At 42.8% G+C, this 22637-nt stretch overlaps 1 protein-coding gene and 1 long non-coding RNA gene across 2 annotated transcripts in view; one reads left to right on the top strand and one right to left on the bottom strand.

Annotated features, from left to right (window-relative positions):
- The window catches only part of patl1 (PAT1 homolog 1, processing body mRNA decay factor), a 78455-nt gene that overhangs the window by 33467 nt on the left and 22351 nt on the right, over window positions 1-22637 (top strand). Inside the window, exons 13-17 of the mRNA XM_088372467.1 lie at window positions 4645-4742; window positions 10916-10975; window positions 11052-11197; window positions 18894-19053; window positions 21921-22046. Of these exons, the coding sequence (XP_088228593.1) occupies window positions 4645-4742; window positions 10916-10975; window positions 11052-11197; window positions 18894-19053; window positions 21921-22046 (590 nt within the window). The remainder of the gene's footprint in view (window positions 1-4644; window positions 4743-10915; window positions 10976-11051; window positions 11198-18893; window positions 19054-21920; window positions 22047-22637) is intronic.
- LOC148398638 (uncharacterized) lies at window positions 6759-7614 on the bottom strand. The gene is made up of 3 exons (XR_015858015.1): window positions 7506-7614; window positions 7123-7180; window positions 6759-6987 (listed from the first exon to the last, which is right to left on the bottom strand). It is a non-coding gene; the product is annotated as an uncharacterized LOC148398638 (long non-coding RNA).

The raw sequence follows: 22637 nt of genomic DNA, 5'->3' as shown, positions 1-22637 counted from the left end.
GTTTTGGCCTGCGGCACTCCGGAGACAGCTGACAGCTACTGGATGGCCATGGGGAACGCGGCTTCGGCGATTACTGAGGCAAAAACCTGGGCATGGGAGGAGTTTGGCGAGAACATGGAGATTGGCTTTCGGACGGCTTCGAGGAAATTCTGGTCCACCATCCGGCGTCTCAGGAGGGGGAAGCAGTGCAACGTCAACACTGTTTACAGTGGGGATAGCGTGCTGCTGACCTCGACTCGGGACGTCGTGAGCCGATGGGGAGAATACTTCGAAGACATCCTCAATTCCACCATTGTGGAAGCAGCGCTGGAGACCCTGAGGTGGACTCTCCAATCTCTGGGGTCGAAGTCACTGAGGTAGTTAAAAAACTCCTCGGTGGCAAGGCCCTGGGGGTGGATGAGATCCGCCCAGAGTTCTTAAAGGCTCTGGATGTTGTGGGGCTGTCATGGCTGACACGCCTCTACCACATTGCGTGGACATTGGGACAGTGCCTCTGGATGGGCAGACTGGGGTGGTGGTTCCCCTCTTTAAGAAGGGGGACCTCGGGAGGTTCTGTGGAGGGTGCTTCGGGAGTACGGGGTGCTGAACCAACTAATAAGGGCGGTTCGGTCCCTGTATCACCGATGCCAGAGTTTGGTCCGTATTTCCGGCAGTAAGACGGATTCGTTCCCAGTGAGGGTTGGACTCCGCCAAGGCTGCCCTTTGTCACCGATTCTGTTCAGAATTTTTATGGACAGAATTTCTAGGCGCAGCCGAGGCATTGAGGGGGTCCGGTTTGGGGACCTCAGCATCGCGTCTCTGCTTTTTGCAGACGACGTGGTGCTGTTGGCTTCTTCAGGCCGTGATCTCCAGCTCTCACTGGAGCGGTTCGCAGCAGAGTGTGAAGCGGTCGGGATGAGGGTCAGCACTACCAAATCCGAGTCCATGGTCCTCGTTCGGAAAAGGGTGGAATGCCCTCTCCAGATTGGGGATAAAATCCTGCCCCAAGTGGAGGAGTTCAAGTATCTTGGGGTCTTGCTCACGAGTGAAGGCAGGATAGAGCGCGAGATTGACAGGCGGATCGGTGCAGTGTCGGCAGTAATGCGAACTCTGTACCGGTCCGTCGTGGTGAAGAGAGAGCTGACAGCTCTCAATTTACTGGTTCATCTAAGCGCCTACCCTCACCTATAGTCACGGGCTATGGGTTGTGACCTAAAGAACGAAATCCCGGATACAAGCGGCCGAAATGAGTTTCCTCCGCAGGGTGTCCGGGCTCTCCCTTAGAGATAAGGTGAGAAGCTCGGTCATCCAGGAGAAACTCAGAGTATAGCCGCTGCTCCTCCACGTTGAGAGGAGCCAGATGAGGTGGCTTTCGTGAATCGTGTAGATCCATTGAGAAAATTGTTTTTATATATATGGGGGGGAGCGGCTGACAGCAGTATTGCGACAACATCCACCATATTTTCGTCAGCATTTTGGCGCTACTTTCGTCACATCATTTGCCTACTCATTTAATCAGCAAAGGTTTTCGCCAGCATGGCAAATGTTTTAGAGAAAAAAGACAAGGATCGTGCCAGGGAAATAGACAAGTCGAACGGGATCAATAACTCTTTCAGATGGGCATGGCTCGAGTGCAGCGTCATTGTACAACAGTCCGTAACCACGTGTCTGACGGAACATATCCGTAAAGTAGATGTCCCGGGGAAGGTTTTGTGTATTCTCTGTCAAGACATGATCAGCTATGGAGGTCGCGGCGCTAGGAACATTAAGGAGCACATTGAAACAAAAAAAAACACAAAGGTACTGTAATTTCTGGACTATAAGCCGCGACTTTTTTCCAAAATGTTTGACCCTGCAGCTTATAGTCAGGTGCGGCTTATATACGATTTTTTTCGTGATTTTTGTGATGACTTGATCACTTTTACTCTTAACACTATTATATACAGTAAAAGCTACAAAACAAACTGACAAATAACTCTTTTTCAAATCAGACGAGTAAAAACTGGTCAAATATTTAAAAAAAAAGATATTAAAAGTGAAGATAATTTGCAATTCTTAGTAATGACACACGAGTTTGATGCACAATTTGTCTTCGCGGGCCACATAGAATGATGTGGCAGGCCGTATCTGAGCCCGGGCCTAGAGTTTGACACCTGTGCTCTAAACCCTTTCTCTTACTCTGCCATGTCACTCAGAGATTACACAAAGCAGTGGCGCTTTTTGGACCATCTGCATTGTATTAAAACCCAATCAATCAGCATTTAAATTCAATTCTTCTGACATTTTGCTCACCAAAAACAAGTTGTAATGAATGTGAACTTTTAATGCATTTTATTCAGAAGGTTACTTTGAACCTTAAACGGCGGCGCGGCGTACTTATGGATTTTTACGGCCTCCGGCCTCCAGGGGGCGCTCTAGCAGGAAGCAAGAGCGAGACAGGCAAAGAAGAGATAATGCGCCGAAGACGCACTAGTTTGTGTTTACATTTTGCGCATCATGCAGAACGCGATCAAGACGGACATTACTGAAAGGAAGCCTTAATACACAAACCGTCATCATGGGGGACAAAAGAAATGCATATGATGCCGCTTTTAAGCCAAAGGCAGTCGATGTTGATGACATTATCTTGTGTCTACTCTGGAGCGTACTTATGGATTTTTACGGCCTCCGGTCTCCAGGGGGCGCTCTAGCAGGAAGCAAGAGCGAGACAGACGAAGAAGAGATAATGCGCCGAAGAAGACGTGCTAGTTTGTGTTTTGATCGTCTCGCGCATCACGCACACACCCGCGCTCACACAAAGACAGGAAGCTTTTATACACAAACTGTCATTATGGGGGACAAAAGAAATGCATATGATGCCGCTTTTAAGCTATACGTGTCGCTCGCTAGTTTAATGTAATTTAGCGCTTCATGCATGAATAAGATTAGCATGAACAGACCCTCTTCACACTCGAAGAAATGCATAAAAGCGACGACGAAAGAGAGACTGAGAAAGTGTGAGGCGAAGGATATCTAACGCTATTCCAATCGGACACTAAGGAGGAAGACTTCGATGGTTTCAGTGCACAGGAGGAAGATGAAGACGGCTCTTTTTTTACTTTTACTGGTATGTTTTTTTTTTAACCAGCCCTGTTAGTGCTGTGCTACCGTGTTGCTGCCGCGTCACAGGCAGTGTTTGGAAAGAAATGTTAAGGTATGTTATTAAAGCTTTAAAAAAAAATTCTGTGTCCAGTCTTTCTTTGCTAATAACTCGCGTGCTCACTTCCGCGTTGCTGCGGTACTACTGCTGCGTCACAGGCCATGTTTAGAAAGACATGTTCAAGTATGTTATTAAAACGTTAAAAAGGCTTTCTATGTACTGTCTTTCTTTGCAAAAAACTCGCGTGCACGTGCGGCTTATAGTCCGGTGCGGCTTATGTAGGAAAAAAAACTGAAATATCCCTGAATTTTAGCTGGTGCGGTTTATAATCCGGTGCGGTTTATAGTCCGGCAATTACGGTACTTTTTTACTTTTTCAAGCATGTGGGTTTTGAAAGTTACTTGATGTTACATGTAAGCTAATGTTACGCTATTGTTATGATATTATCATGATCTCGTTAAAGAATAAATCTTCAATGATATTTATATATTAGGGACGTGTGGTCTGAGGAGGCCTCCCCTGCCATCATGAAAAGGGGAAAAACAAATTCAATTGTTTGTATTATAGTCATTTTCCTTTTAATTTCAGTAGTTTTGTATCATTTTGAGCCAAAATCGCTGAATTTTTATAGTTATTTTAAAACCGAAGACGATTCGCTCAGAGGAGCCAACTTCCTGCCTTGCCTCCTCTGAGGATTGCGTAATCACACGGCTGCCTATGTTGACAGGCTATGCAGTTAGACTGAACTGCTGTCTGTCTCTATGTCGCTGTTTAAGTGTTCAAACACTGTGGCTATATTAACTAATTTCCGTACTTAAGCTGATGAATATAATATCTAGTGTTTTTTGTCATCTGTCTGTAACGTCGTGTTTCTTTACATGAACAAAACGGCTTTGAAAAGAGATCTTACGGAGGATACGAAAAAAGGTTCTCCAGCCTTATGGCAGGGGGTGCTAGTGATCCCGGGATGCTTCATGCACCTACCTGTAGAATAAGAGATCTCCAGTTCAAATTTACAGTGAACAACTGAGGAGCAGTCCATTTGTTTCGATTTACATTCGTTTTTTTTTTCTTTTTCCGTTTTTACATTTCGTTTTATAATGGAGGATTACATATCCAAACGATTTTCAACTGTGGATTTTCGGTCGAAGCAGGAGGTCATCAGTAAAGGAAGAGCAACTCCGTAGTTAAAAGCTTTGATTCGGACAACGGGACTTCGGAACGGAGTGGTACACACGATCGAAAACAAGTTTTTGATTCCATGTGTTTTATTGAGTGTTTTTATGTGTGAAGACTGCTGATATGAGATTTTAAATAAAATAGTTCAAATTAAATCATAAATAAGCCACACTAGAGCAGCGTTCCCCAACCTTTTTTGTGACACGATTAGGTGATAGACAAATTTTACGGGGGGGGACACACACGGCCCCCCAGAACCCCGGTCGGCCCCTTAGACCCCCGGCTACTTTTCAGTGTTTTTTCACATTTGCTATTCTCATCCCTGATTCATTGTTCTTTTCTCACAGTTCAATTTGCAGGCTCTTTGGGTAAACTGACAGTTTCTAGTGTCAACAATCCACGCAAAATGATTGATGCAGTTGTCACTACGCGCTCAGATGATGAGGTACGTTTCATACAGCGTGTCTGTGCGGTTTTCTTTTATCAATGATTACATTGTTTTGAATTGTCAGAACTACACGAAGAACCTTTGCTTGTTTTCCCAGGGTGGAAATATTTTTTTCAAAAGTGTCATATAGGTTAGATGCACACTCGTGCTCAAAATCTCACAGACTGGCATCTCTCTAGCCAGCAAGTTAAAGTCCCAATGATCGTCTCACACACACATCTGGGTGTGGTGTAATTTGTACTCTGCATTTCACCCATCCCCGTGTAATTTTAATCCATCCCCTGGGGGAGAGGGGAGCAGTAGCGGTGCCGCGCTCGGGAATCATTTGGTGATCTAACCCCCCAATTCCAACCCTTAATGCTGAGTGCCAAGCAGGGAGGCAATGGGACCTGCGTGAAGTTGGCCCCCCCAACCTCGCAAAATTTAAGGAAAATAGTCCGATTCGTTTGTGCTTCGTTTGTGCCGGTTTATGCAGCAAAAATCATCGTTTGTGCTGCTATGGTTTTTTAGTTATGAACGATTATTTTATAGGTCATCCAGAGTTCACCCAGTCCCCCCTTTCCCCCCAAATGGACCCAAAATGGTACCGTCCGTTTGTGCTTCGTTTGTGCTGGTTTGTGCAGCAAAAATTTTCGTTTGTGCTGCTTTCGTTTCGGAGATATTACACATTTATTTTTTAGCAATGACGTCATCGAGCCCCCCCTTTTTCTCCAAATGGACCCAAAATGGTACCGTTCGTTTGTGCTGGTTTGTGCAGCAAAAAGTTTCGTTTGTGCTGCTTCCGTTTCGGAGATATTAGGCATTTAATTTCTAGCGATGACGTCACCGTGAACTTGGCCCCCCCTTTTTCTCCAAATGGACCCAAATTGGTACCGTTCGTTTGTGCTTCGTTTGTGCTGGTTTGTGCAGCAAAAAGTTTCGTTTGTGCTGCTTCCGTTTCGGAGATATTGGGCATTTAATTTCTAGCGATGACGTCACCGTGAACTTGGCCCCCCCTTTTTCTCCAAATGGACCCAAATTGGTACCGTTCGTTTGTGCTTCGTTTGTGCTGGTTTGTGCAGCAAAAAGTTTCGTTTGTGCTGCTTCCGTTTCGGAGATATTAGACATTTAATTTCTAGCGATGACGTCACCGTGAACTTGGCCCCCCCTTTTTCTCCAAATGGACCCAAATTGGTACCTTTCGTTTGTGCTTCGTTTGTGCTGGTTTGTGCAGCAAAAACTTTCGTTTGTGCTGCCTCCGTTTCGTAGATATTACACATTTATTTAATAGCGATGACATCACGTAGCTCCGCCCCCGTATTTACTTCCAAATGGACCCAAAATAAAATAGTGCCGTTCGTTTGGGCTTCGTCTGTGCTGGTTTGTGCTGCAAAAAGTTTCGTTTGTGCTGCTTCCGTTTCGGATATATTAGGCATTTAATTTCTAGCGATGACGTAACCTCCAAATGAACCCAAAATGGTACCAATTGATTGTGCCGCAAAACAAATTTGTTTGCATGATTATAATCATACATCTTCATTAACCCCGTGTCATGTATTTTATTCTAACAAATTTTCACTTGACATCATAACTCTTCAATTCTTACACATGTATTATCCAACTAATTACCATGCAAAGTGACCTCTGCAGGCCGGTAAGACATATCGCAACAGGGTTTCATTAAGAACAGTGATGACTCTCTACACACTGGTAGCTCAAAACGGTTTCTATCTGGACAGTTGCGTGTCCAGGTAGCCAAGGAACTTTGTGAGGGCAGGATGGAACCACATGTATGGCGAGCATCACAGGCAAATAAACTGATGACCTTCGGAGTCCCTGAGCCAAGCCACCTGCCAAATTTGGCCACCCTGCGCAAGGCAAAGCAAGAGAAAAATTATTTGCCATTAGGTGACAAAAATCCAATCTTATCATTGCAGATGTTGAAATACAGTGCACCTCACAGTGACAGCATCAGACATTGGACTTGACAAGTTTTTCTGTCACTATTGGAGTCAAACACAAATGCATATGTACAAGAGCTTAAAGAAATCAAACCCAATATTATGTGTTGATGCAACGGGCTCAATAGTTAAAAAACTGATGAGGCCGAATGGCATGTCTGGCCATATCTTCCTGTATCAGGGTGTTATGACAGGGCATACCAGCTCCAGTGTCCCAGTCGTGCAGATGTTGTCAGAGAAGCATGATATTAATGCTATCACACAGTGGCTGAAGGAATGGATCCATGCAGGTGCATCTGTTCCTAAAGAAGCAGTAAGTGACTTTTCGCTGGCGATTCTTGGAGCTCTAGTCAAAGCTTTTACCCCTTATCCTGATTTGAAGAGCTACATCAATGAGTGCTTTAACATTTCACACGGGAATCAGCCTGGACATCTACCTCGATGTTTTGTCAGGGTAGATGTAGCACACTGTATTAAGATGATCTGCCGATGGGACTGCCTGAAAAACAAAAGACCTCGTGTTAAGGATTTCTTTGTCAGGTCAATTGCACAGCTTCTTAAGTCACAATGTTTGCAACATGCAAAAGAACTTCTCCGTGCTATCACCATAGTGGCACTGAGTGAGACAGAGGGTAATGACAGTTCTGGAGCCCCTATTCCATCAGAAAAGTGCAAGAAATACTTGAGAGCGCAAATCGCGGAGGAATTTGTCCCCATTTCAGATGAGGAAGATGAGGGACAAGAACCAGGTGATGCATTAAACCAACACATCCAGACTAATGGCAGTGGGTGACAGAAATATGTGAGGAGAGCAGGTCACTTGCCATGGCTGATGGGGATAGAGACAACATCCACTTCCTCCCTGAGATTATTCCCCAAATAACAGGACTTGGAAGTTACTTGTCACTCTGGACAGCAATAATGGTCCCTCTCTTCAAAAGCACCAGCATCACTGCAAGTTCCGCAGCTGTTGAAGCAGAGTTCAAAAACATAAAAAAAGGCCTTTTCAAGCATGAAAGCCTACCCATGCGTGTGGACCGGTTTGTTGCTCGTCATCTTTCCTTCATTGAAGGAAACATGCGGATTTGCTTTGCAAAACAAAAAAGTGAAAAGGATGAGTGTGATGCCACGACTGTCAAAGAGCCTGACAACGTCTGCAGTACTTCTCAAACTGAAGTAGTAAACAAAAGGGAAAAAAAATCTCATCCTGAAGAAGCGGAGCCAGATGCATCTACTGACAGTGCAGTTGAAAACTGGAGAGGTTTAGCGGTCCCACCGAAGAAAAGAAAGATCACGTCACATCTTTCTCCTTGTCCTGAATGGCTGCATATTGATACACGAGTGGGCTGGAAAGAAGTCAAGGTACCATTGTTGAAAAACGGGAATCATCAACAGCCTGTTAAACTTCGCACATCAAAAGTGTTTGTGCTCAATACCTGTGCATTTGATTCTGTCTTGCAATGCTTATGCTGTTCTTTCTGTGAAAGTTTTTCATTTGAAAAGACTGTTCTGAACTATGAACATGGGAACCAATTCCTCCACCTGGTGAAAACCGTCACAACACAGGGTGTGAACCAACAGGTATACTCACAGAGGGCAGAACTGCTGGGGCAAATATTCAAACCTGTCCTCCTGATCTCTGGTGCCCTCCAAATTGATGCACAATGCCACATCTCCACTGTAATTGAGAGCGCAATGAGGAATGTCCCAAGTGTTCATTTGATAAAACAATGCTCCTCACAGTACTGCAGTTTAAGCCAACAAGTAACGAGGCAAGTTTCATTTGTTTGTGTAAACATTGCTGTCCTGCAGACCTGTGGCATGGCTTCTCTTCAGACTGCTGCTGAAGAGAGACTCAGTCTTCCTGACTCTCTCTGCCTCAGGCCAATAGAAAACCCTTCCTAGTGTCCGTCTTCATTCGAAACACAGGACGACAGTGCAGGCAAGGCTCTGTGTTCAGGTAATGTCACTCACAGCTACAATCTGGGAGAGTTTGTGTGGATTGGCACTGACCTTGGTAGCAGTTGCAAGGAAGTTGCCTTGCTTGAATTTCCCTCCAGTCTGGAGCTAAAAGAGAAGACATTTACTTTAAGAGCTGTCATTGGCTTTGAACCAGGACTGACCCAGGATTCTCTTGGCCATTATGTGGCATACTGCAGGAGGACTGCATATGCCTGGGAGATCTATAATGACCTGGGAAGTGGAGTGAAAGCAGCATCAGTAAACACTAAAATCTTCCCGCATGCTGTGTTCTACACATTGCAGTGATACATTGTTTGAATTGTTGTAAAAAATGTTGATGATGTTCCCTTTGACAAAGAAAGTTATTTTTTCACGTTTTCAAGTTTCTTTTTCTGGCTGTCATCAACTTCACATACATGTATTAATTGTTGCATTAATCAATGTTTTGGAACAAACATAGACTCACCAGGTATTTAGGTTGCAGTGAACCTTTTACACGTCAGATTTAATTGAAAATAATGATCATATGGGGTAATGATAACAAGGGAATTAATCAATAAGCACAATAAAAAAATAAGAACAGAAATACCCTCGTACCAAAAGCCGTTTCCCGCAGTGAAAGTTTTCTGCAAGATAAAAAGAAGAAAAAAAGACGAAGAACATATTTACCTTGTATTCGTCCTACATCAGGAGCATTCCAGTCCAGGAGCTTGAAATTCGCGACGAAATACGGTGACGTCATCACTATAAATTAAATGTGTAATATCTGCGAAACCTTGGCAGCACAAACGAAACTTTTTGCAGCACAAACCAGCACAAACGAAGCCCAAACGAACGGCACTATTTTATTTTGGGTCCATTTGGAAGTAAATAGGGGGGCGGGGCTACGTGATGTCATTGCTAGTAAATAAATGTGTAATATCTCCGAAACGGAAGCAGCACAAACGAAAGTTTTTGCTGCACAAACCAGCACAAACGAAGCACAAACGAAAGGTACCAATTTGGGTCCATTTGGAGAAAAAGGGGGGGCCAAGTTCACGGTGACGTCATCGCTAGAAATTAAATGCCTAATATCTCCGAAACGGAAGCAGCACAAACGAAAGTTTTTGCTGCACAAACCAGCACAAACGAAGCTCAAACGAAAGGTACCAATTTGGTTCCATTTGGAGAAAAAGGGGGGGCCAAGTTCACGGTGACGTCATCGCTAGAAATTGAATGCCCAATATCTCCGAAACGGAAGCAGCACAAACGAAACTTTTTGCTGCACAAACCAGCACAAACGAAGCACAAACGAACGGTACCATTTTGGGCCCATTTGGGGGAAAAGGGGGGGCCAAGTTCACGGTGACGTCATCGCTAGAAATTAAATGCCTAATATCTCCGAAACGGAAGCAGCACAAACGAAACTTTTTGCTGCACAAACCAGCACAAACAAAGCACAAACAAACGGTACCATTTTGGGTCCATTTGGAGAAAAGGGGGGGGGCCAAGTTCACGGTGACGTCATCGCTAGAGATTAAATGCCCAATATCTCCGAAACGGAAGCAGCACGAACAAATTTTTTTGCTGCACAAACCAGCACAAACGAAGCACAAACGAACGGTACCAATTTGGGTCCATTTGGAGGAAAAGGGGGGGCTCGATGACGTCATCGCTAAAAAATAAATATGTAATATCTCCGAAACGAAAGCAGCACAAACGAAAATTTTTGCTGCACAAACCAGCACAAACGAAGCACAAACGGACGGTACCATTTTGGGTCAATTTGGGGGGAAAGGGGGGGCTGGGTGAACTCTGGATGACCTATAAAATAATCGTTCATAACTAAAAAACCATAGCAGCACAAACGATGATTTTTGCTGCACAAACCGGCACAAACGAAGCACAAACGAATCAGACTATTTTCCTTAAATTTTGCGAGGTTGGAGGGGCCAACTTCACGCAGGTGGCAATGGGTCCCATTTTTATAGTCTTTGGTATGACCTGGCCAGGGTTTGAACCCACAACCTTCCAGTCTCAGGGCGGACACTCTACCACTAGTCCACTGAGCTCCCCTTATTGAGAATTTGAGTACTGTCATCAAATACTTCAAAAGCCACACATATTTTGCACTCAAATTGATGCTGTGTTCTGTTACTGGTACATCGGAAGTTTGTGTTTTACTTTTGAGAAAACGATATAAATTGTTTGTTACCTTCAGAAACACCGTACTGTATTTTATGTCTTCTTGAATATTTTCTCTGACATTTTGCATGCTTTCATCACCAGGAAAAGAGAGAAAAGCAGGTTTGGAATAAAAGACGACAGATTCTATACACTGTGGAGAAGGTAAATTGAGAATCTGATGAACCTTCTACAAATTCAACCCGTGTGCTGAAAGTTTAATTTCACTCACCGTCTTCAGATCTACAGTTTGCTGCTTGAGGTCCAAGACTTTGAGAAACGTTTTGTCCATGCACCAGAGGAGGACAGGGAGACCTTACTGGAGCAGCACAAAACCAATACTATGCAGCTCTGTAATTCTCTCCAAGAGAAGGAGTGGGATGACAGGTAGGGACAATGGACAGTCGACCCTGGCTTTTCGTGGCGGTTAGGGACCTTAAATAGCACAAAATTGCAGATGGTCATATGGCACTGGTAGACCATAGTCACTTTATAAACTTTATCCCAGAAAGGTTTTCGTTTTTCGATTTGCAAAATTGTTTTGGAACTACATAACTAATCTACTTAGATGCAACCGTAGCGCGTCGCCGACCGCGCAACTGCACCGCGCTGGTCGCATTATTGTGACAGAGCCGTCGCTGAAATTTAGAAAATATATTTAAAGTCCTGATGTACTTTCAAAAATTTAAAGGGACCTCATTGCGCAGGGAGATTAATTTGGTCCAATCGCGCAACCGCAGCGCACTGGGCGCTCACTGTCGCATTGCTTTAAGAGGGTCTTTGTGTTTTAGGATGGCTTTACTGTTCCCACTTGCTTTCTTTGGAGGCATGATTAGGGGTTAATACAATCCTCAAAGTAATGAAAATAAAATAATGAGCGGGGTCAGTCAGCATCGGGCCGCGCGATCGGGTTTTCTCAGGTCGTTGCGGCTCATCTCGCGACGTTCGACCCTCGAATTTTGTTCGAAAACCGAACCAAAGAAATCTAGAATCTTTCGCTTGAATTCCGATTTGTTCGAGAACCGGGACGTTCGAAAACTGAGGTTTGACTGTACATCAATAACTCAATGTTGCTCAAACGTTAATATCACACAACACACAAAATAAACACGTAAAGCAGGGGTGGGCAATTAATTTTTACAAGGGGCCACATGAAAAACCTGAGTTATGTCAGAGGGCCACACCAACGATAACTTAAACCAGCTCAACTTTATTCCATTGTAATATGCACTGAATTATTTATTTTAAATAGCTGGTACTTGTTAGAGATTTGCTCACTCCAACTAACTAACAAGAACCACACGGGAGACAAGTAAGTCCTTTTAGACACCTGCTGGTGGAGAGTCCATTCGTCGCTGTGCGTGCAGCGATGTTCGAATGAAGGTCTGAACCCTCCTTCCTGCAAGGGCATATTTATTAGGAGGAACAGAGTGGGGGTGAGAGTGGACAGGTTTGGTGAACCCCCGGCCTCTGGTAAGATCAGAGCAGGGGGTGTTTTACGATGTTGTGGGAAACCGAACAACTTTGATTGCTTCCTCTGCAGCTGGTCAATCAAGCAGAGAATGCAACCACTTTATTTTACTGGGTTGTGAGAGCAAGACAAGATTGGTTAATCATTATAGTCTACATTCCAACATAATCCTATGATAAAGATAACCTGGAAAACCCTAACATCTCCCTCCTGTTTTATCATATGATTATGCCACCCCAAACAACAAAGACAAGTAAAAAAACACATATATATGTATAATGAAGAAAGAAGAATAGTAAAAATAAAAAACAACAAACAATGATAGCAACACTTTCCAGTGAAGATGAGGCATTACCTTAATACCCCAGATCAAACTTATTGTGTAAGTGAAAAGCCTGCTGGCCAGATGTTATTAGCAGGAAAATTCTTACACGGCCCCTCTGCCTTAGGCGACCAGAATGCTATCAATAAAAAACAAAAAGAAAAACACAGAAACAGTACATCAGTGTATCCATTACTTGCGAAGCATATTTGATGGTCAAATCAACAAGTTTCCGTAATACATGCTCAACAGAGCAGCATCTACGCAATCCACGTCTCATTATCATTATCACATCTGTCACGTCTAAGAAGTTGTATATGTGCTCGTGTTTTCGTCAGCTGATGATCTTCTAGTCTGTAGGTGTGGTCTGTCACTCACACTGGCGCACACACTCGTGTCCAGTTGGCAGGCAGCATCGGACAACTCTGGTGACCACAAAACCACGATCCGTTCTGAACAGGCACGTGCACTCACAGGATGGAGGTGAGGCAGTGCTTCTGAACTTCTGGATGAAGTAGGTCCCGTCCGATGGTGCAGCCATGTCGGTAGTAGAGCCCTTACACCTTGAAAACGGCTCTCTCATCCTGGCACACAGCGGTGATGTCCAAAGCTCCCATCCAGTTTCCTCCTGGAGAGCAGTCGTCGTTAATGCATTTGTGGGTCCTGCAACCTTGGATGCAACATGTGTAGTCAGCAAGACTTGGAATGGTCCCTCTGTCGTGGCTGGCCCAGTTCCTTCTTTTGATGACCTTGATGTAGACCCAGTCTCCTGGATTGATGGGGTTGTCGACCTGTGAGGAGGAAAGATCAGGCGGCAGTAAATTTGTCTTTGACACAGTTTGAGCGTCCTGATCATATAATCTGCCAAGGACTGCTCTTCATCTGTTGCTTGCAACTCTCGTAGTCAATTGTAGTGCCCATTTAACTGGCAAATAGGAGTGTTTGCGGGAAGAGTTTGGACACTTCCTAATGATTCCCTTTAACCAAAGACTATTTATGACAGGGGCGTTGCCATTTATTGCCTCCTGGTTTAAAAGAGATTGTCTTACCCATGCCTTCTTTCTCCTCACACGCTCGCACCCACACAGGGTGTGCGCACACACACCCACACATCTGCACGCACACATACACAAAACGGCATACAAAGTTCAGACGAACAACAACAGACTGTCACAATTTTACAGAGATCACGCACAAACACAGAACACACAGACAAAGGGATTCTAATCCATCTCTCATGTAGCTTCTTTTGATAGAATCTCCTATTGGTAACTGTATAGCAGACGTTTTAGCATATAATCCCATACTCTGCTCTCTCACTTCTACTTTTTCATGTCGGTGCAGTCGTAGGTGGCCCCTATTGCAGTCATTGTCTTGTTAACTGTCGCCTTGTGACTCCTATGCATGATTGTGTGAATGTCAAAAATTGGACGTACCTAACTTTCTGACCATCCAACCTCCACTGTGGTACAAAAAATCTTACTATTGTATTGAGTAGGTACATTGAGCAACCTAGCTTCCTCCTGACTGCCAAATGTCCTGTTCTAAAATTTATATAACTCGACCTCTACGTCTTAAGCTTGATGAGCCAAAATATCAGATCTTGCTCTTGTTTCCTACCGTTTTAGCCTATTTGTTTTATCCAAATCCGTTCAATCTCTGATTATAATGCTTTTCTCTGTAGCCCTACGTATTTTTCAATTTTTTTTTTTTTTTTTTTAATTTATCAAATCTCCTCAGTTCTGTCAAACTCAGTGCACAATGAACCTCCCTTCCACTTTGAACCAAGCTTCACCAAATTTGGTAACGCCGTAGCAAGGAGTGCGATTTGGTTGTCGGACACTCCAAGTCCATATCTTTTTGCCGCACTTCACCCTCTCAAGTTGGTGTTCTTTTGTTGTTGCTTCAGAGCGACCCCATCCATTACTCTTGAATGAGTCCATTGTTCAAATGAGTCAATTTTCATCATTGTGAGTTCCTCCGCTTTTCACTGTCTTTTCCATCCCAGAGGATGTTGTATTTCCTCCGGAGTGTACTTGTCCCCCTCCAAGCACAACAGCAGTCTTTTCTTGTCCTTCGCCAAAGGTCAAAGGTGCTTCAGACCCAGGCACCATTTTGTAGTTGTAATTATCAATCCAAAAGCTACGTGTTTCTTTCTAACATTCAACCTGCTCAAAATCACTCTTTCATCAAAGTCGCTCTACTAATTTTCCATAGTAGTCGCCAAAGACTTCAACCATTCAACCTTTCATTCAGGCAATCATTCATCAATGCTCATCATATGCATCTCACACAGTCTCCAAAAAGGATTCTTCCTATCACATTGGTCCCAATTCATCCAAGCTCACCACACAACATTCATATATCATTTTCAACTCAAGTTTCCTGGTAGAACAATCCACCAATTAAAAAAAAACTTAACTAAAATAAACTGGCAAATTAATCTGAATTTTTTCTTTGTTTTTAAATTTGAAGAACTCAATCTCTCAGATTTATCTTGCATTTAGAATCTTGTATAATCTTATAACACAACCGATCAATTATTCCTATTAAATGTAGCATTGCAAAATCTTAAATTCACAATTTAGCTTCTTTCAATTCCTGAAAGCATGTTCTGTCGTTTTTTTTCTTCGAATTTCTCATGTGGGCTCGACACTTAACATGCACTAGTGTGGATTAGTTTCTGCTCGCAAACAGACTTCCCTCTTTTCCTCTCCTTTTTATCTGTCGAATTGTTTCTGTTCTGCGGTGTAAATTGAATAGACAACAGTCTAGCAAATTTCTTTATACTAAAAGTTCAGCCAATCTTCATCAATTTAACCCATACGCACACACATGTACAGCTCTCGCGTGCGGAAGGTAGGTCCCAGCACCAATGATTCGTCACAGGCTGGCCATTTCCTGTGGTCAATCATGAGCTGGTCCCTCCCATGCACACGAGGACAGCACATTCTAATTTTATTTATTTATCTTCTAGAAGCAAGTTGTATTTCTTTACCACTTGATTTGCATATTTTAACTTTAGTGTAACACAATTTGATCTCTGGTCATTTGTCATTGGGCATACAAACAGCATTGTCATACTTCTTGTATGGACAGGAGCTCTAATAAGAAAACATTTTAATAACCCGTGAATCACATGTTTTGTTGTCATATGGACATCTGTTAATTCTTTCTTTGTATGAGTATGAACGGTCAAAGAGGAGGAAGCTTGTCATGCTAAAAATGTGGCTTTTCCTCTGCTCCTTCCTCCACCCTTTGATTGGTATTATTTTGCAAAACGACACTCTCGTGCAAAGTGTCCTCGTCTCCCACAGTTCCAACAGTTGTCTGAATCTGATGGGGGTTTTGATTTGAATGGTGGCTTGCAACATTGTTGGTATCTAACTCTTCCTCTGCCCCTTTGGGAACTTTGGTAGAAGATCGTTGTATCTTCATTTAGATCATTATCATCATCTAGATGAAATACATCAGAACTTTTGCCTTTCTCAATCCCTTTGTCAGCGTCTCTGGGCCACTGCATGTTTTTTGTAAACCAAGCAGTGTCCGCTTCCACCAAGTGTTTCCTCGCCCAATTACCTAAGTCAGGGGGGAAACCAGTGAGGAGCGCAATTTTAAGATGTTGCTGATAAGCACTCTCATCTGCATCATTGAATGGGATGACACTATGCACAAAGAATTATTTTTCAAATCTCAATTGAATGGCAGCCTCATCACTTTTCAACTTTCTATCTTTTGTCTTTTGGATTTGTTCTCTTCTTTCTTGTGAAGCTTTCAACCACACTGTAGCACTTCTACCACTTCAGCATGTATTGCATACAATTAAGAAATCTACTTGCCATGAACTTCTCATCTCAAAGAAGAGCAGAGCAAGAGACTTACCGTTCTTATTTCCCATCTTAATTTCAGTAGTTTAAGGTTTTACAATTTTTTTCAATTTTTTTTTTCTTTGAGGATCCTCAATGCAGGTTTAAATTGACCTTTCAACAAATTACTAGCCTGTATTAATGCCGTGGATCAATGCTAGAACTGCTATTTAGTCAATTTATCCTACCAGTCACACACTCAATCACACAAGTTATCCCTGCCTACGCGAAGTCCTCCTTTTAAAAAAAAAAAGGAGCTGCTTCATCCAGTGAGGGGACTCTACAACACCCCCCACCTTCCCTGGGAACTAAAGACAACAGTCCTTGTCCCCAGCCCTGCCAACGCGAAGTCCTCCTTTTAAAAAAAAGGAGCTGCTTCATCCAGTGAGGGGACTCTACAACACCCCCCACCTTCCCTGGGAACTAAAGACAACAGTCCTTGTCCCCAGCCCTGCCAACGCGAAGTTGTACTCTTTAGAACAGTGGTCGTCAAATAATGATCCACGGAGGTACTGAGATTTTAAAACAGTTTGAGAACCACTGCTCCAAAAGAGACACCTCATCCAGAGGGGAACTCTACAACACCCCCTCCTTCCACAAAACTGACTTTTTCCTGTGCACTTCCACCTTTTTACGCGTTTCACAAACAACAACACAATCACACAACTTCAAGCCTTTAAATTACTTGTCCCCTGGTTCGTTGCACTGCCGGGTCCTGTCAATCCACCTCTGTCAGACGAAGGCAGACGTAAGATGCTGGCCCAGCAAAGAATTCTCTTCCCAGGACTTTCTCCTCCAGGTCCTCTTAATGGACGCTGGCTTGTCGACAATGCAGCACGTCTGCCTTCGTCAGCCAGATAGCGGGTATGAGGGATCCCGGGTTTCGGCACCAAAATGTTAGAGATTTGCTCACTCCAACTTATTTTGCAAGAACCACACGGGAGACAAGTACGTCCTTTTAGACACCTGCAGGTGGAGAGTCCATTCGTCGCTGTGCGTGCAGCGATGTTCGAATGGAGGTCTGAACCCTCCTTCCTGCAAGGGCATATTTATTAGGAGGAACAGAGTGGGGGTGAGAGTGGACAGGTTTGGTGAACCCCCGGCCTCTGGTAAGATCAGAGCAGGGGGTGTTTTACGATGTTGTGGGAAACAGAACAACTTTGATTGCTTCCTCTGCAGCTGGTCAATCAAGCAGAGAATGCAACCACTTTATTTTACTGCGTTGTGAGAGCAAGACAAGATTGGTTAATCATTATAGTCTACATTCCAACATAATCCTATGATAAAGATAACCTGGAAAACCCTAACAGTACTGGTAATTAGAACAATACAATTATTTGGTTTATATTTATATTACGCTATGTTAAATTGTGGTGTATACGTCAAATAAAAAAAATCATTAATCAGTACAATTTATTCTTAACTTCTTTAACTTTTCCTCAAACTGTGAATTACAACACATTTATAGAAACATATCAATGTGTCCTGAACCCGCCTTGTTACGTTACGTCGGGAGAATGACACATTCTCAAATGCGCTCTTTTTCTCCGGGCTTATCAGTGCAACAGAGTCCAATAAGCACTCCTTAATAAACTCTCCGTCAGTAAACGGCTTACTTTTTCTGGCAGTTTTGCGGGAAATGACAAAACTTGTCCTGACCGCTGCATCTCTGTGGGTGTGAAGTTTGATAAAAAGTCCTTGTTGGGCTTGCAGTTTTGCTAGCAATGCATCAGCCTCTGTTGCGCGCTCTTTATGAGACAGATTTCTGTATTTTTCCTCATGCTTGGTCGTGTAGTGGCGACTCATATTATATTCTTTAAATACAGCGACCTGTGTGCCACAAACCTGGCACAAAAGTGCGACGCCTTTCAAAATAAAAGCAGCACAGTTGTATTGCATGTACGACACAGATTTTTTAAATTTATTAAGTTGTAATCAAATGTAATTTATGATTGCGGGCCGGACAAAGACGCACAAAGGGCCGGATATGGCCCGCGGGCCGTATTTTGCCCCCGGGTCTGACGTAAAGCTTACTTTAATAAATTAGTCCTCATCCACGAATAAATATTTGTCCATATATAAGGCACACCGGATAATAGGGCGCACTGTCGGCTTTCGAGAAAATATAAGGTTTTTAGATGCGCCTTATAGTGCAGAAAATACGGTAATTTATATTTTTATGTATTGTGAAGTGGAGACATTACACAACAGGTCCACCCTGGCAATGACCCCTTAAAAATAAATTAGGGAATTTTTAGTAATCCACTCATTAGTGCCAAAACCGTAGGTGTGTGTTTCAGAGAATGGTTTTCAAATGGCAGTTTGCGAACCACTGAGGGTATACTGTATAAATGAAAGATTTTATCATGCCCACAGAAACACATGTTGCACACACTAATTATTTTCGTTGTGCTCTTTGGAAAGGGTGAGCGATGAACGTTGCGTAATGATCATGTCGGTGAGGAAAGGCAAGCGGCTCATCTCCAGGCTCCTACCCTACCTACCCGCCTCTCATGCTGCCACCGTTGTCATGGCAATTGCTCGAAACCTTCCGACCCTGGCCAAGAAGGACAAGCAGGACCAGGTAATCAAGACCTTTTACTATCATATTGGAGCTGCGACTAATAATTATAATAATAATTCATTAATCCGTCTTTTTTTTTTTTATTATTAAGTGAATCTCATTTTATTTTTAATTTTGATCTCTTCATTTTCCATCCATCCATCCATTTTCTGAACCGCTTAGTCCCCACGGGGGTCGCGGGCGTGCTGGAGCCTATCCCAGCCGTCATCGGGCAGTAGGCGGGGGACACCCTGAACCGGTTGCCAGCCAATCGCAGGGCACACTCTCTTCATTTTTAAAAGGGAATTATTTCAAATTGATAGTGCTCAAAGGTTGCTGCATAAAGTTCCTGAGCTCTGGCTTGAAGTCATAATTTAGGATTTTTAAGAAGTCAAAGTTGGTATTAAATTACAATTATACTGAGACACACTAAAACAGACATGACCAAAGTCCGGCCCGTGGGCCAAATCCGGTGTGTAAATTTAGACCGGCCCGAAGCATTGTGTCATAAAATCAATAATATGTGGCCCGCTGGCATTGTCGCGGGGACCTGCGCGCCCCCGAGCAAGCCACAGAAATGAAACGCGTACGAACGCACATGAGCGAGCGCTCATGATCAGGTGCGAGCGCAGTCACCCCCGTTCCTTCCCAGTTCACGCGCACACAGGTGGTGTCCATTTGTGATAATCTGATAATCAGTGACACAGACAATTCCTCATTCAAATGTCCGCACACCAAGGACTAAGGCGACGCTAAGATCAGAGACTCTGCCAGTGACGCTGCACAGGGAAAGACGAAATAACCCACGGACTACTGGTGAATGCTCTATTTACTACCAACTCTACAGACACGTCCGCGCCACCCACTCACAGTGATCAGCAAAAAGAATAGGGATTATGAAGTATTTTGTTGTGTATGAAGTTAAAATAAAAAAGATAAAACGGAGAATGATTTAATTTGGATTAAAAGTCTGACATGATACTACCTGGCCTGTTTACTGCTGTCGAAACACCAATAGCACCCTTCTCATTAATACAACAAAAACAATAATAAAACAAACTCAATACATGTAATGAAAACATTCATTCAACTTTCATAAAATTGTTAATTTATTAATACTTTAATCTTTAACTATGCTGGTGATGCCACTGACAATATATTCTCATTTGCAATATCAACCTGCATACAGTAAAGTTACATATTTACTAGTTAATTTACAATGGTAATGGCTGAGGAATGTCAGTCCAAATACAGCCCCCTATACATTTCATCTAACTAAATAAAGTCAAGTTTATTTATATAGCCCTAAATCACAAGCAGTCTCAAAGGGCTTCACATATACAAAATAAATTGACAATTATTCTCAAAGCATCCCCTGATCTGAAGCTCCCAAGAGGGCAAGGAAAAACTAAAGAAAAAAACTCCTAGGGGAAAAATGAGAAACCTTGAGAAGGGACCACAGATGGGAGGATCTCCCTTTCAGGATCACCAGGCTGCAATTGATGCAGAGAGAGTACATAAAATACATAATATAAAAAAAATCAAAGAAAAGTGGATGTCCAATTCAAAGCGAAGAACTGCAGGAGGTGCCCTCGATTGTCCTGGCAGTGTCTTCGAGGGGGGTAATCCGCTACAGTTCCCTCTTCTTGATATTCCACGAGAATCCAGACAGCCGCTGTAAATCAAATCTGGCTCCCTTTGCAAAAACATTGGACCCCCGGCACTAAAACATGCAAATAAATTCTACTATATACAGTAGGTGCTTAAAATGTCTTTGTCATCCTGTGTCTATAATAAAAAAAAGTCTCAAGTCAAATGCCACTTGAATATTTTTGGGGGGGACAATATAATCAATCACTCTCATACACGACCTCTTATGAATTCCATTTAAATCTTTTATATTAAACATTAAACTGATGAAAAACACGTAGTCCATCTATCCATCCATTTTCTGTACTGCTTGTCCCCACTGGGGTCGTGGGCGTGCTGGAGCCTATCCCAGCAGTCATCGGGCAGTAGGCGGGGGACACCAGCTAACCACAGGGCACACAGAGACAAAGAAACATCCACACTCGCACTCACACCTACAGACAATTTGGAGTGCTCAATCGGCCTCCAAAAAAACGTAGTAAGTAAAAAAAAAAAAAAAAAAAAAAAAAGGATTTTCCTCTTGAATCATGATTTCACATATTTTTTAAACTTAGGTTGAATGTAACTCCATTTACCACACCATTTGCCGTTTATTAAACAAGACAGTGTACAGTATAAGAACATTTTGTTCCAAACATTTAATGAATGAAATAATATAGTAATGGGTTCATGTGTAATGCTGTATTCACACCAAATATATTGCAAGCGTTTCTGGCGACAAGATTCAACCACAATATAGTTCCTGCGTGCATGCGTGTGTCTTAGAAAGATTACACTTGGTGTACTCCGCGTTCTTTATATTGAGAAATGACCAGTGAGTGCAGCCATTACCTCTTAAGTTTATAAGCCTCTGTCAGAATTCAATTGTTAGCCAGCAGTGTTTTTTCATCATCGTGATTTTGCATTTTATTGGTTTAGAGATGCAAATATGTCGTGAAAATAGGGTCTGGGTCCAAAGTTAATGCAAGGTTTATGCCACCAAATATTAAATGTTATTAACTTTGTTAATTTAGTCCTGTCAGTTCCAAGGTCCAATCCTTTTACTCACTTGAAAAGGTGATGGCTTCAAACTGTTTTGTCATGATGTTGAGGGGGATGGGTGGTTAAAGTATGGGATAGGATCTACAGTAGATTGGAATTGCTGTCAAGTACAGTATTTGTGGAAGTGATTTTTTTTTATTTTTTTTTACAGGTATTGTATCTGCACATCAGGACTGATGTTTCTCTGTCATTATTAGGTGCTGTGCCTGTTAGTGGAGCCTGTCTCTGCGGTGATCATGTCCTTATCAAGCTCTGCCCTCACAGACTTGCTCCAGGAGCTTCAGGGCAGTGAGGGTCAACTTGCCATTGTACTACACAACAAGGTACACACACTTGTATGTAACACAACAGAAGAGTCAGCTTACTACACGTCAAACCCTGCATGACAATGGGACTCCCACATCCAATTAGATTAAACAGAACGGTCCATTATTATTGTTTTTTCCTCTTGAATTTTAGTTTTAAATCCCAAATTATTTTCATGTTCATGTTCTTAGCAACTTAAGCAATATGTTCACAAGGTCTTTTGCTTTTGGTCTTGGGATCTGCACATTTCGGAACAAAGCATGTTTAGCTCAGGGACATAAAACTTCATAAATGAAAAATATAAATCTATGGAAAATTGCCTTCCTGAACAGTATGATGGCTGGACATTTCTAAGGGCTTAGAATCAGTGATGCCGATAATGCATTAGTAACAAGTTACTCAATAACGATGGACATTTTGAGAAACTTTTAATCTGCGTTACTATTTGTACTATATACTATATACCAAAAAACACCAACATTAAAAATAAGAGTAAAAATAAAAAAATATATAAAATATATATATATCGTATTTTTCGGACTCGGTCGCTCCGGAGTACAAGTCGCATCAGCCATAAAATGCACAATAAAGGGGAAAAAAACCCATAT

Source organism: Syngnathus floridae, chromosome 4 (assembly GCF_059516105.1).
Source record: "Syngnathus floridae isolate MCC-2025c chromosome 4, RoL_Sflo_1.0, whole genome shotgun sequence".
In the NCBI taxonomy this organism is placed as follows: Eukaryota; Metazoa; Chordata; class Actinopteri; order Syngnathiformes; family Syngnathidae; genus Syngnathus; species Syngnathus floridae.
This window is presented reverse-complemented; position numbering and strand designations above follow the sequence as displayed.